The sequence below is a fragment of the Dermacentor albipictus genome, chromosome 4 (assembly GCF_038994185.2).
Source record: "Dermacentor albipictus isolate Rhodes 1998 colony chromosome 4, USDA_Dalb.pri_finalv2, whole genome shotgun sequence".
Taxonomy (NCBI): domain Eukaryota; kingdom Metazoa; phylum Arthropoda; class Arachnida; order Ixodida; family Ixodidae; genus Dermacentor; species Dermacentor albipictus.
The window spans coordinates 148,351,142-148,365,313 of NC_091824.1; the positions used below are offsets into that span (position 1 = coordinate 148,351,142).

Sequence of the window (14,172 nt, forward strand, 5' to 3'; positions counted from 1 at the left end):
CATATGTCCCATTATCTCAGTTCTTCAAGCAAATCTATAACAGTGTGGCTACATGGTTTGCAGAAGTTCTTGCAGAAAGAAAAATCTAAGAATTTTTCAGAATTTCTAGGGTATAAATCTTGTACTATACTATAAAATTGCATAAATCATTATCTTAATCAGTGATTTCTACTGACAAGTGGGTGTACTTTCTGTTCCATTTGTTTTTGGTTTATGCCTGTTATGACATGCCAATATGTATTTGGTTTATTATTCTGTGATGACAGGAGTACAAGTGTAGTCCCTTGCCACTGCCTACCATACAGGTGGCAGGAACCTCGTCAAGCCTTAACCAATTGTTTTCCTGCCTCCTCCATCACAATGTTTAAACATGGAAATAAATCATCATTATTATTAAAAAGAAACAATGAAGTTAAACTTAGTGCAAGGACAGCACTCACGTCTCCCATGTGGTCATAGGTGTCTGAAAATTCCTCCTCATCACTCTCGAAGTCAGATCCATGGCCATTCAGTCCTCCTGCTTTAGAACACAGCAGTGGAATACAACACATACTCTTTTCAAATATGAACGCATCATGTTCAGCACACAAAAGAAAGCACACAGCTCAACAATGAGTCTAAGTCTCTACGAGATCAAAGCAGAACAGAGTGTGATGTAAAGACCAAGGGAGGCGGCCTGCCTAAATGTAAAACAAGAGCGGCTTACAATATTGAGTTATTTGGCTACTTTCTCATTGAGGCACAGAAGTACTTTTGCCTAAGCACTATTTTCATGTGTTTCGTGTGTTATGTGCTTTCGTATAATACTGCTTGCCTTACCACTGCAGCTGTAATAGTGTCACTGCTAAATCTGGCAACAGTCCCACCTTTAGCATTAGCTCAAGGTAATCTTGTTCTGACTGCCTCAGATAAACGGATAAAGGAAATAAATAAATAAAAAGAGGGATGTAATTATATATAGGAACAGCAACAGCGGTATCAATATTAACTTGTGGAAAAAGTATGCAGCGCTCAGCTACACTGTCTTGCGCACATCACCAAAGTGCCCATAAGAATATACGATAAGAAATTGAGACCCACAGTCCTAAAATATCACTGGAGCTACCCTTCAGGGTGTTTACTGTTGCCCTTAACAAGTGCACTTCCCCAGAGCACAGAACAAATAATTAGGCCAAGCGGCCAACCGAACTGCTGAGTTTCGTTCCTCAATAACCAGGTACAAGATTTTTACCTGCTGCTTTACGTTCAGGTTTCTCTTCACTCTGTTTTTTGTCTGCCTTAGAGTACAATGGCTGCTCCTGCTCTGGAGCTAAGAATGAAAAGAAAACATACAAAGCCATTAGTGCAGCTTTCGTGTGCATGATAAGTCATCACAAAAAACAAGCAAAAACAAGGGGAGGGGGCCTAAGACAGATCTAATAAAAACAAGACCTGTGCAAAAATTATGCAGATCGCACACATTGTGGGAATCGATGCAAGCAAAGCTTTCTGTGCTGGTTGCTTTGCTCGACGATAATTAGTGATGACGTTGACGGGGAAACCTTAATTTCTTCGACTAAATGTTTAGTCTAGCACAAGAGTGGCAAGTTGATGTTAAACATTACCTTGTTTGCACCACTGCTGTTTGTCTGTGTAGTACATAGAGCACACAGGGAGAGGTGTTGTGTTTGCTTCAGGCGTTCTTGTATGCCATATTTCATAACCTCTGAGAGGGTTGGGCATTGTCATTGTCTCACATAACACATCACAGCATGGCAGAAGTATTAAACTTGAATTGGATTATGGGGCTGTACGTGGCAAAATGACAATCGGATTATGAGGCAAGCCACAGTCGCGAATCCGAATTAATTACGACACCGCGACATTATTTAATGTGTCCCGAAATCTAAGTGCACGTGCGTTTTTTATTTCGCCCCCGTTGAAATGCGGCTGCTGCGGTTGGGATCAAATCTGCGACCTCTAGCAATGCTATAGCCGCAAAGCTACCGCGGCGGGCACAGGAGTGTTGATTTGAAGGTTGACCGCTTCCGTAGTGTCACCTGGACCCTGTGGTGCACTTTAACTAATGCGGCACTGCTTCTGCACGCCCTGTGTAATTTGTCCACTTTACATATTTGCGTGGCATTAGTTTTTCAGAAATAGTAGGAACATAGTGTACTGTACCATGAACTTAAGCTTATCCAGTTTCCTCGCTGTCGTACAGTAGTAGGGTTTCCTTGCCTTCTCACGTTACCCCTTTTCCCTAATTGTGTGGGAACTGCCTCTTCTCCTCCCTCCTCTCTACAGTTCTATCTACGTCCCCTCTGGACTCGCACGTTAGTAGAAAGGAAAGCGCTGCAGTTTCTTCACTGCATTTGAGGGGAATCACAAATAATTACAGCTGTCAAGAGGCTAATGTGACAATGCCCAGGGAGGTCCAGAGGGCATTGTGCACATACGGCATGGTGGGGTCCAAACGAGTTTCTCGCATTTTCTTTCCGACTCGCTCCTGTCACGTACACATAAAAGCTGCTGTGTGGCACACCCCGGCCCCTGACGAGGTGTGCCAGACAGCAGCAGCAGTGAGAAAGTCGAAGGAAGAGGCAAAGAAAGCTTCGGTTTTAAAATGCTTCAATTCAGACAAGAAACCAGCAGTTTAAAACGAGCACTTTAAAAAGAAAACACAAAAACAAAATGTAAAGCTGCTCCCCACTTTGCATATTTCCACAGAACTGCTTTGCCATATTTCAGTGTTCCTTTACTTCAAGTTACGGATAAATTCAACCTCACTTTGAGATATGCTTACCTTCCCATTAGCTCAGACGGTAGAGCAACTGCCCCAAAAGGCGTTAGTCCTGGGTTCAATCCCTGGTCTTCGACGAACTTTTCTTTAACTACAAAGCTTTCTTTCAGAGTAACTCACATAGCTTGCCAAGGGAATGCAACGAGAAAATCTAAAACTGTTCCTGTCATTACATTGCCACGAAAGTAGCAATGTACATTTGCCACAAAGGTGCCACGAAAGTACATTCCACCTTGTACTGACACAAGGAGCCAACACACACATACATACACCACATACAAAAGTCAATGTACCCACTTGCTAAAATGTCTGCATTCAACTTCATATGAAAAAGTTCAGTGGATGAAAATTCCATTGCGTTGGTGACTTTTTTTTTTCTTTACCTGAACATGCTGCACTTGCCACGTTTTTTTAATCACTGCTTTTAGCATGCACAGTAAAGCTTTCATTCAAAGATTGTCACATTTAGCAGAGCCCTTAAACTTGAGTGTTGAATGTAGCTGAACACGAATTCTGAAGTCAAATTTCTCGCTCCTGTTGAACCATGGCAGAATAGACAAAAAAACAAAGCACGGACTGTTTCATTTATTAGACACAGCTTAATTTAGAATTAAACTCAAAGGACAACTGGGTCTACATCAAATAAAATATTCCAGAAATATGAAAGCAGCCTTGTGAGCTATCCATCAAAACAGCTTTGTAGAACCAATAAATTAAGGAAACTACAGAATGGCAGCAAATCGCTGATATTACACTCATTTATATTTTTTTCGTTTTAACCCTTTCAGGGTCGATTTTTTTTCCTCCCTTTGCAACCGCCCGGGGTCGATCTTCTTTATTGCAGATTTAAATTTTTCTGAGACCTATTTCAAAAAAAGAATTACTCTAATTTTTTTAGAGTGACTGTAAAGAAAGAAAAAATTATTTTGTGTTGGCACATTTGTACTACTTATTCATGAATAACAACAATAAATATAGAAAATGAACTTATAAGAATTAAAAACTTGATGCGTTGTTATACACATTATTCAGAGGCTTAGAAAAATGCGCACACGCGAATATTCCGCAAGTCTCAAATGTTCCTCCTCTTACACTAGTATTTACATCCATAGCGTAATCGAACTGCATAGGTGAGCGCACTCAAGAAAACTGTGTGGTTGCGCACCCGTCAGAAAAGGAAAACCTGTGACAAACTTCAGCTAATCCTTCCTTCATCTTATCGCCAACCAGAGGCAATTAGTTTTCGTGAGTCTCCAAAAAAAGGACACACATACACAGTGGCATCCTTCATATGGCACCCCTGTGCACGAAAACAAGCGAGCAACAAGTGGTCACCCTTTGAATGGTTAGTAACGAGACATTCATCAGTTTTAAAAGCCCAAGAAGCCAAAACTGCTTGCTAACCGCCACGTGCCCGCATGTGCGCCAATGCCACGAGTGGTAGTAGACGCGCCGGAGCAAACAAACCATCCAACAAAAACTGAGAGAAAGAGGCACGAGAAAAAAATTCCGTATCCCCACATAGTGGCAGCACATGCCAGACAAGAAAAAGTTTGGAAATTGGCGTGCTTCTTAAACATACAGACGGCGCCGTAAATATACGGCATCAAAAATTTTGGACTTGTTCACGGCGCCATATATTTATGTCAGTCAACCTGAAAGAGTAAACTGGAGGGTTTAGCATACCAAAGCTGCATAGTAGGCTATGAGGGACGCTGCTGTGAAGGATTACCTATTAATTTTGACCAGCTGGAGTTCTTTAACATTCACCCAAAGCATGGTACATAAGCATTGTAGCATTCCACCCTATTCAAATGTGGTTGCCGTGGTTAGGAACCAAATCTGCGATCTCATGCTAAACAGCAGCATGCTATAGCCACTGAGGCATCATAGCGAGTGTTAATTAATTGACCAGCTAACTAACCACCTATGGAGGCTACACAGCTGACGAAGCTGTGGGACTTTCCTGATTTAACATGTGTTTACCTTCGATTGTCTCTATGTCATCTTCAGAATCCCGATTACCATTCACTTTGGCCTGTGGCAATAAAGCAGCCATCTGAGGTGGCACAGAGTCAAACAAGGGGCCAAGAAGATCCACAAACTTGGCCACATGGTCAGTGTATGACATTGCCTCGACGATCTGAAAAGAGGAATAATAAAATGAAGAAGACCCCCATAGCAGGAAAACTTAGAGTCTACAAAGTAGGAAGACTCAAGGAACATGGAGGTCAAAATTCAGCTTTCCTTGGAGAGGCACACATAAATCCTTACAGAGATCCTTACAGAGACAGCTGTTAAGGGCACTTTCTCCAGCATTTGTAGCATCTGTCACCAATATAATCTCTGCACTATAATAACAGTGAGAAAGCATGACATAGCACAGGTTAAGAAACACCCTGCTTTCATGATGGCTCTGTACTACAATATAAACTACCTAACTAACCTCGTATGAAGTCATGCAGATATGCTAAAATCATTCAAATTTCACTATCTATACAGTCGACGTCTATTAATTCAACCTTGACGGAACCGACAAAATTGATCGAATTATCTGGTGAGTCGTATTCAACGAGATACAGAAAAAAAAGACAACAACACACCACTGATTCATTTGGCAGTAATTTCTCGAGTTAACATGCCTCGGAATCAAATGTGCGCCAACTTTATATGTGTCAGAAGTAGAAACCTAACATAGAAATGACTTAAAGCTTCTAACCCAAGGGGAAATCTAATGTCCACCCTTTATTTAGAATGGCAGCCAGTTTTCTAAAGTCAGCATTTGTGCAAAGGCGGCTTTAGTTTCATATCCGATATTATTGCACAGGAAACTTTCAGCCCACTTTCCTTACAACACAGAAAGTGCCTGTTAGAACTGGGTAAATACCGTATCAGACATTGTGGGCTACTGTTATTGCTTGAAAATCTTCTACAGGCAGGGCCGAAAATATACATTTTTACAGTGAAGCTGTTGAGGGCTACTTCCTCCAGGATCATGTCCATGTGTCGACACATAACTCAAGCCTTCCCCTCGGGCATCTGCGTCAGACGCCACCTGCATTTTTGTCTCCAGTTTCTCGCGAATGCTTTGTAGCTCTCAATCTAATGTAGGTATCTTGGAAAAAACCATGCTGAAATTGGATGCCATGACAACTCTATCATTACGCCAAGTTTCATTTGCTTTTCATAATTAGTTCACAGTGAAGTTGTAAACGTTACAGAATTCCAATCTGCTGTCAATACATGGGCAACTACAGAGGGAGTATGGTTACATAAAACGGCTGTAACTCTTGTTTTATCCAAACTATCACGAAACAAATCATAAGACAATTAGTCGCTAAGAGGACTCTAACATTACACAGAGTTTCATATGCTTTTCATAATTACATAGTTCACAGTGACGTTGTAAATATTGTGGAATTCACATCTGCCAAGCAGCAGTACTTGCACACATCCCTACTTCATAAAATAATGACAATAAATCACTCCACTGTCAAAAGATGTACAGTCGAACCCACTTTTAACGATACCGGTTTTAACAATATATCGGTTATAACAATGAGAAGCTGCTGCACCGTCAACTTTTGTATGTTTTTAATGGTGAAATAACCCGCTTACTGCAATGCCCCGAAGCCGCATTATCGGTTATAACGATGAAGTTTGGCTGCTGCGTGTCCAAGCCGAAAGGTAGTGAAATGCAAAATCCTCGAAAAGGAAAAAAAGAAAACGAGAAATTCGAGCCGCTGCACGATGGGCTGCTGCTCCAACAGCAGCCACGCACTCATTTTCTAGCCATCTCCACATGCCTCCCTCCCGTCACCCTTCCACACCTCCGAGCACGAATGGGCTGAATGCACAGCTCAGCTGCACCCACAGCTCTATGCCGCCCCACCCACCGAAACACAAATGGACCGCGTCAACTGCTCTGTTCACATGTTGCTTGCTGGCTCCTCATTCAGCGCAGTTCTGCAAACAGTTTAATCACTCACGCTGGTCTTCGTTGTTTGCATCGAAATCGTTCCTGGCCACGCGGTTTCTCGCTGCCGAAACAGAAGATGGCTAATCCATCTGTTGATCATCAGCAATACACGACGTTGCTGGTGAAAAGAAAACGCACGGCTGTAGATTTGTAAACTACGTGCTTCTAACCGACGATGCGATCATTGCAACTGTGCTTGCATCAATAGCGGCGGCAGCGATGACGCGGTAGCGCAGGCTGCCGCAGTAGGACAGGGAAGGGGGTGGTGGGGAGGGGCACTGGCCTCCCCGCCAATACAGTTTTCTCACAACAGCTCTGCCATCCCCCTATTTAGATTTTTTCATGCAACCTGGTTAAAACAATGGAATTTTCGTGGCACCTGAATATTGTTATAGGTGGGTTTCAACTGTATTCGTTGCCTGTGTCCTTCAATAATAATAATAATAATACCTAAATATAATAATAATAATACCTAAATATACATAGGTGCGTCGAGTGAGGTAAAACACACCACTGCTTCGCTGCTTGTCCTTCTTCACAGAGTGGAAGGGCCGATGAATTTGATGGTAGATGACCCGTGTGCAACACATTCACTGCCTGCTAAGCTCCACCGAGACAGAGGTTGCCACTAAAGGGGTCATTACTGGGGCCACCATATGGGTCAGACGCGTGTGCAGACTTGTCAAGTCTGAATTACCAGGCGAATGCGATTTTAGGATCGAAATAACAAATGTTTGGGCCCGTAGATATGCATGGGCACTGGCCAGGACTTTTGGCTGGGATCACATTCACCAAAAAACCGAATTAACCGGAGCCAAATTATACCTAGGGGTGTGTGAATATTTGGAACTTTCAAATAACGAGTCAAATAGTGTTCTATTTGATTCAGTTTTCGAATTGAATAGTCACTATTCAAAAATGCGAATATTTTTTTTATTTTAGGATGTCAATTGTGCCCAATTGAACATCAAATTGGAGCAAATGTGCTCCAAAGTTCTACTTCCAGAGAGCATAATACAGACATAAAACATGAGAACTTATGTAGTGGAGCAGGCTACGTCGCTTAGGTAGCCATATCTTAAAGGCTATACAGCAATCATTGATACTCTCTGAAGAGTCGTGTGCCTGCGAAGAAACTTCTTGATTGCTCCTGATGCTCCATTTGGGGTTTTAATAACAACACTTTATAACACACTATGTAATAACGACAGAAACTTGCTAACTTTAAGAATACTAGGATGTGAATGTCATTTTATAATAATTGTGACAACGGCTATTCATTATTTGAACTATTCGATTTGCTTCTGGCACTGTTCGATTTTTATTTGATTCAGTCTCAAAAAACACCGCTCAGACACCTCTAGAATTAACCTAAGGTCTACTGTATTAGTGCCTTGATCTGCCAAAAACAAATTCTTACAGCTAAACAACCTAAACTCCACTATGTCTAGTAGAATATCTACTAAAATGTCAACATTGTTCACCTGTTCGATCACATTGTACTTGTTCACTTCGTTTAAGAGGTTTTAGTAACAGGCAACTAACATGGTAATGAAGTTTACTACACTTGGCTGCAAAAACTCCACAACACAATGGCTTTCTTTTGTTATTTTCAGAATGCATTGCCTAGTCATGTTAACAATTCACTTCTGTAAAGTTTGAAGCAATACAGTCATGTGGGATGTAAAACCACTGAGCAGCATCTGGTACGAGTTATAACACAAGCAGAAAGACAGAACACTTTAAAGAAACAAGCAGCATTTCAAGCATGCATCAAGAAACACTTAAAAGAGGATGAGTGCCAGCTAGCACCAGCCAAGTAACTTCAGGATAAGAAAGCATAAGGAAAGGCATGAATGGAACAGAATGAGTGTGTTCCGCATAACCATGTAGAATGCTGGAATTCTCCATCATCCCAGCAGGTGTGGTGGTGAAACAGCAAAGCAACATATGTCTTTTCAGCCAGCAAAAGATGCCAGCATCCAATGGTCCATGTAATGCATCTATGCCACTTGTCTTTGTAAAGGCTGATGGGGCAATATAATATCAATACAATACATTCTGGGGTTTTACATGCTAAAAGCGTGAATTGTTTATGATGCACACCTTAAAGGGCCCCTCACCAGGTCCAGCCATTTTGAGCTGACAAACGCAGAGCATACAATGTGCACCAAAGATCGTGTTTGCAAAGAATTGCATCGCTACGCGCTACGGAAACGCCTGAAATTTCAATTTGAACGCCGTTTCCCCCTTCACTCGCGGCAACTCCACCCGAAGAGGAATGGTGATGTAGTTGGGCTCCTGCGCCTATGTAATCGTATCCGCAGTGTGCCGTAGCTCGTGGCGACATGCGACTTCGAGAATTATTCAAAGCAACATCTGTTATTTGTGTGATCTGTTGCTTGAATTGACGAATTGAAGTTTAGAGATATAATACAACACACAAACGGAATGTCTGCGTGTTCTTTTGTTTTACTTCGCACCGAAGCAAGAGCGATGTATTTCTGTTTCCTCTGCTTGTTCCCACAATCGTGCAGTCACGTGCGCAGGTATCGAAACTGTTATTTCTGAATGTGTTACAGCATGTGATCATACTCTGCGATACACTTGTTCTTGCCTCAGTATTCGTGTAGCACTGAATTATACCGCTAGGCATGTGTCCTTGTGCACAGCGCACAAAATTGTGTGCTGCGCAAAACGACCACAGCTCGTGCGCAACGCTGCCAGCGGATAAACTAGCAGAAATGTGCATCACTGAAAAAAAAAAAAAGCAAAGGTGGGGCCCGTGACGTATGTGTCACGTGATCCTCGAGGTCCGGCATGGGAGAACGCAGGGAAGGAATTTCGTTTGCGAAGGCTAGACAGGGCAAGTGGAGAGGGAGTCTGCCTCTTGAAATCATGGGTTCGCGGCACTGAAATATTTCTATGTTGGCTATTAACGGGCCGATTTGAAATTTTTTTGCGGCAGAACGCTCCTTAGAGGACACGTAACAACTTCCAGCATATAACCAAAATTTGCTATGGGGCCTGGTGAGGGGCCCTTTAACAGGGATTCCATGTTAATTTGGCCACCTGAGGTTCCTCAATGTGCATTTAAATCTAAGCACACGAACGTTTTTGCATTTCACTGGCTGATGGTGTACAATGATGATGATGTGTGGTGTTTTATGGCGCAAGGGCCAGGTTTGGCCAAAGAGCGCCATGACAACTGGTAATGTTGACGATGTATTATGGAAAATGTGACTTGGCTGTAAACTGGCCTAAAAATAGTCGCTGTAAAGTGCATAAAATCTGTGCTATAAAATTATGGCGATGACTAATCACGAATATTATGAACATTAAAATCCATCGGAGAAGTATGATGCAAAATAGAAAGTATATGAGATGGTAAAACTACTTGGAGCACTGCTGCCTCGCCAGAGCCCTTGAAACACAAGGGCCTAGAGGCTTGTGCTATACAATATAGCTATCACAGCGGCATCCTCTGAAGAGAGGACCCGCTATGAACATGTGGGGCTAACAACATGCAAGACAACATCTTTCAGAAAACTTAGGACTGCGTTGGTGTCAAATAAAGGTTCTGGGCTGAGTAGCATTACGGGATGTAGGGGTATGTGCTGCCGGTATGCTAGCGAAAAATGTTTCCTTTTCTCAGATTCGGCTGCCCGACACTCCAGGAGGACGTGGAGGACAGTCAGCCTCTCCCCGCATCTACCGCAGGTTGGAGGATCATTTTCAGTGAGTAGAAAGTTTTGCGTGCCAAATGTGTGCCCTATTCTGAGGCGACAGAATATGACATCTGTTCGCCGTGATTTTGTTACGGAAGGCCAAGAACCTAACTGTGGCTTTATCACGTGCAGTTTGTTATTTATTCTGCGTCCCACACACGTTGCCAGTGGTTTCGCAGTTTCCTTCTTATGAAAGGCTTCAAGTCAGTGACAGGGACCGAAGCAGTACGATTAACTGCATGCAATGAAATTGATGTGGCCATCTGGTCTGCTAGAATGTTACCCTCGATGCCCCTATGTCCAGGCACCCAGCATATAATCACATGTTGATTAGGTATATATGCTTTGCACAGGTCAGAGTAGAGTTCATTAATTACTGGATTTTTGTGGTTACAGAAAGACATCAAGGGCTTCACAACACTGGGGGCGTCTGTATATATAACTGATTTCTTGAGTTTTTATTTATTTATATGCTTTACAGCCAACAGCAGTGCGTAGGCCTCAGCAGTAAAGATACTAGTTTCCGGATGCAGTACGTCGGATTCCGAGAAGGATGGACCGACGGCTGCGTAGGACACCCCGCCATGTGTCTTCAATGTGTCTGTGTAGAACTCCGTGCAGGAGTGTTTTGCTGGAGTTCCCGGAAATGCATTTGGATTTCAATTTCTGAAGCGTGTTTTGTAACTTGCATGAATGATATATCACATTGTATCAGCTGCCACTCCCAAGGAGGTAGCTGCTTGGCTGGACGCATTAGGCGAAGCTCAAGGAGTGGGACATGCATTTCATGACTAAGCTCCCTCACACGCAGCGAGAAAGGCTGTCTTACGGATGGTGTACAATGTGCAACCAACTCAGTAAGGCGAGACTGGCACAGTTGTCACTGCTGCCACAGACCAGATTTGCAGCACAGATGTGCTTACACAGTGCCACTTTCTAGGCTTCTCTATTTGAGCTTTTTGTACTTTTCATACAAGATAACCAAATTTGAGGACTGGTTTCCGTAGGTGTTTCAATGGGTTCCTGTCACAGTTTAGTTCTTATGATACACTGTGATCAAACAAGAGGTTTAAAACTGGGTGAGATGGTTCAAGTTCATTGCGACAGCAGCGCAGAGGATGGACACAAAGGGACTTGTCCAGTGCACTTTCTTTTCTTTGTGTCGCCGTCACCCTTGTGCTGTCGTCATAATGAACTAAAACAAAGGATGTCTCTGAAGCCAATATTTTGACATGGGCATTTGCCTTTATCAGGGCAACAACACCTCTATGTTTTTTTTTTTTCCAAAGTATTTCAACATCCCTCACACTGCTGGTAACCAGCAGTACAACCCCTCTCCTGCCACCTCAGTAACACAAGAAAATACCCTCCTCCCACTTTTAGCATTTCAACTTCTCTACACACCATGTAATTCTCCTCCCCCACTGGAGGTGGGGCAGAGTGAGCTACACATAAACATTGCCAAGGAACGCGATTGTCGATCTGACAAAAACAATCCCCTTGTCAAAACTTTGGTGCCCAGTGACATCCCTTGTCCCACCACTGTTCATTTCTGCTTCCATCATCCTGTGCACCTCTAACTTGTTAAATTCCTGTTGTCACTTGAGGTTGTAACAATTCAATTTTGTGTGTACACCTAACATGCATGCCTCATGAACTTTCGAGTAGGAAGTAGTATTCTATATTTCTTTATGCACTGTGGTTTTCTCTATGGGCAAAAACAATTACAAGTTATGAACTACAATAGGGTAGCTGGACAAAGCCTGTCACCACCCTTACGGCAACTGTGGCTTCATGGCACCTTAGCATAACTTTCATTAATGAAAATAAGAGAGAGTGAGTGGTTAGCTAAACCAGGGTGTCTACCAAGTTGACGTTTCCAAATTCCCTGAGTTTTCCAGGTTTTCCCTGATTGGTTTTGCTAAATTCCCTGAGTGACACTGAACTTTTTTTTATGTCGAGACGGGCTGACACCACGTCGCCCGATGCAGTCACTCTCTAATAAGCATGTTAAAAAAAAGTTGCAGCTTCGCCCGAAAGGCGAAGCATCGATCGCGATAGCAAACTAGTAGACAGCTATACGAAGTAAGGCTAGTAGTTTTATTGGCCATATAAGTTTGTAACATTTACTTACTAACTAAATTAACAAGCATGGTGTCACGCATGCAGAAGCAACTGTGAGCACATCTCACTTGATGACCACGGAAAATCGCTGCCACAACGGTGGAGTGAGGAAGCGCGGCAGCAGCAATGAGCGAATTGACTTTCGTGCTGCCTCTCGCTTCAACGCGAACTAAGCGTGGTAAACAGCGCACGGCGGACCCTGTCCCCGTCGCAGATGGCTTTCAAGATACAGCGGCCCGGTCATGCGCGCGCAGCCGCCCGAAGTAGAACGCCCCCTTCCCCTCATTGCCACCACCGTTACCCACGAGACTGAGGGATCGCCATCCGTTTGTGCGCAGGCGCGAGTAACAGCGGGCGTGAGAGAGACAATCTGGGGGTTTTTGCTCCTTGAAAATACGACTCTGCCCAGGCACTACGGATGAGGTTTCTTAGCGCGTGTTGTATTAGTTTGTCCCTAGACATGCCGGCTTTGCGGAGTGCGGAGTCCGCGGGCTGCCTGCGCGGTGAAGCAGTGGGCACGGACGCCCCATACCAATGGTGATCGCTGTTTCTGAAGGGGCAAGGTTGTATAAGTCGCGGGTCGCTTTTTTCGTCGCGACGATAGATGGGATTTTTTGACAAGCACTTCTCCAGGAGCGCACATGTAACCGGCAAACGGAGGACTCAGGAGAGCTCCTTAGGTGATAATAAAGCAGACAGCGCAGGATCTCCAGGGCACCCAACGGGTAGCTGGGGGATCCAAGCTGGAAGCAAGGCGCCCCGTGGGTTGGTGCCGCGGAGGCCGAAGCGTACCAAGGGGTGTTCGCATAAAAAAGTGGCTGTCCGCGATAGCGGACATCCCATGTTATACACCCCAGGTACGCGCAGGCCTCAGCGACCCCCAACCCACGGACCAGTCCGGGTTCTAGCTTTGGTGTCCTGGAAGTGCCGCCAATAATGCGAAATAATGACATGCTGTTACAATTAGTAAAGCAGACGATTGAATAAACATAATTACGTCCAGCCGTCAACTTGTGACGCTAAGCCCGAGCACACCAGCGCCCCACGTACGACTTTTGCAACACCAGTCAGAACTTTGCCTCTGAAGGTACATCGGACAGACATTCTCGCGCCTGCGGCGCTGGTGCTGAGTCAGTGCGGTGGAAATTAGCAAAAGGCGATTGGAGGATTGGTGGCTCAAAAGCAGAGAGGGGACATAAGGTTAAAAGGGTAGGAAGACGTATTTAAAGAAAATCGAGAAATTCAATAACACATAACACAGATAAAAATAAAAGGCGAAATAAAAATCTGAGCATGGTGGCAACTGCCATCGCCCCGTTTCAAAGGGGACGCTCCTACCATCCATCCATCCATCCATCATCGTCACCGGCGGCCTTTCAGCCACTTGCGCTCAACTGACTGAGCACGAGCGCGGCAGCCGCGAGACAGCATGTCCGAGACAGCGGTCGCCACATCGGGCGTCAGTGCCCGCTGCTACACCTATTTTACCGCGCCGGCAGACAGCGTCCGTGCGTAAACAAACTCGACTCCACTCCGCAATGCCGGCACGCCTAGGGACA

The 14,172-nt window shown here is 44.1% G+C and overlaps 1 protein-coding gene across 4 annotated transcripts in view; it reads right to left on the reverse strand.

Annotated features, from left to right (window-relative positions):
- LOC135902185 (acyl-CoA-binding domain-containing protein 5-like) overlaps nt 1–14,172 on the reverse strand; it is a 35,804-nt gene that overhangs the window by 11,562 nt on the left and 10,070 nt on the right. For 3 of the 4 annotated variants that reach the window (XM_065432150.1, XM_065432149.1, XM_065432147.1), the window contains 3 exons: nt 4,769–4,925; nt 1,232–1,309; nt 441–520 (listed from right to left, as the gene is read on the reverse strand). In XM_065432150.1, the coding sequence (XP_065288222.1) occupies nt 441–520; nt 1,232–1,309; nt 4,769–4,925 (315 nt within the window). The remainder of the gene's footprint in view (nt 1–440; nt 521–1,231; nt 1,310–4,768; nt 4,926–14,172) is intronic. The other variant, XM_065432148.1, reaches the window with a different exon arrangement.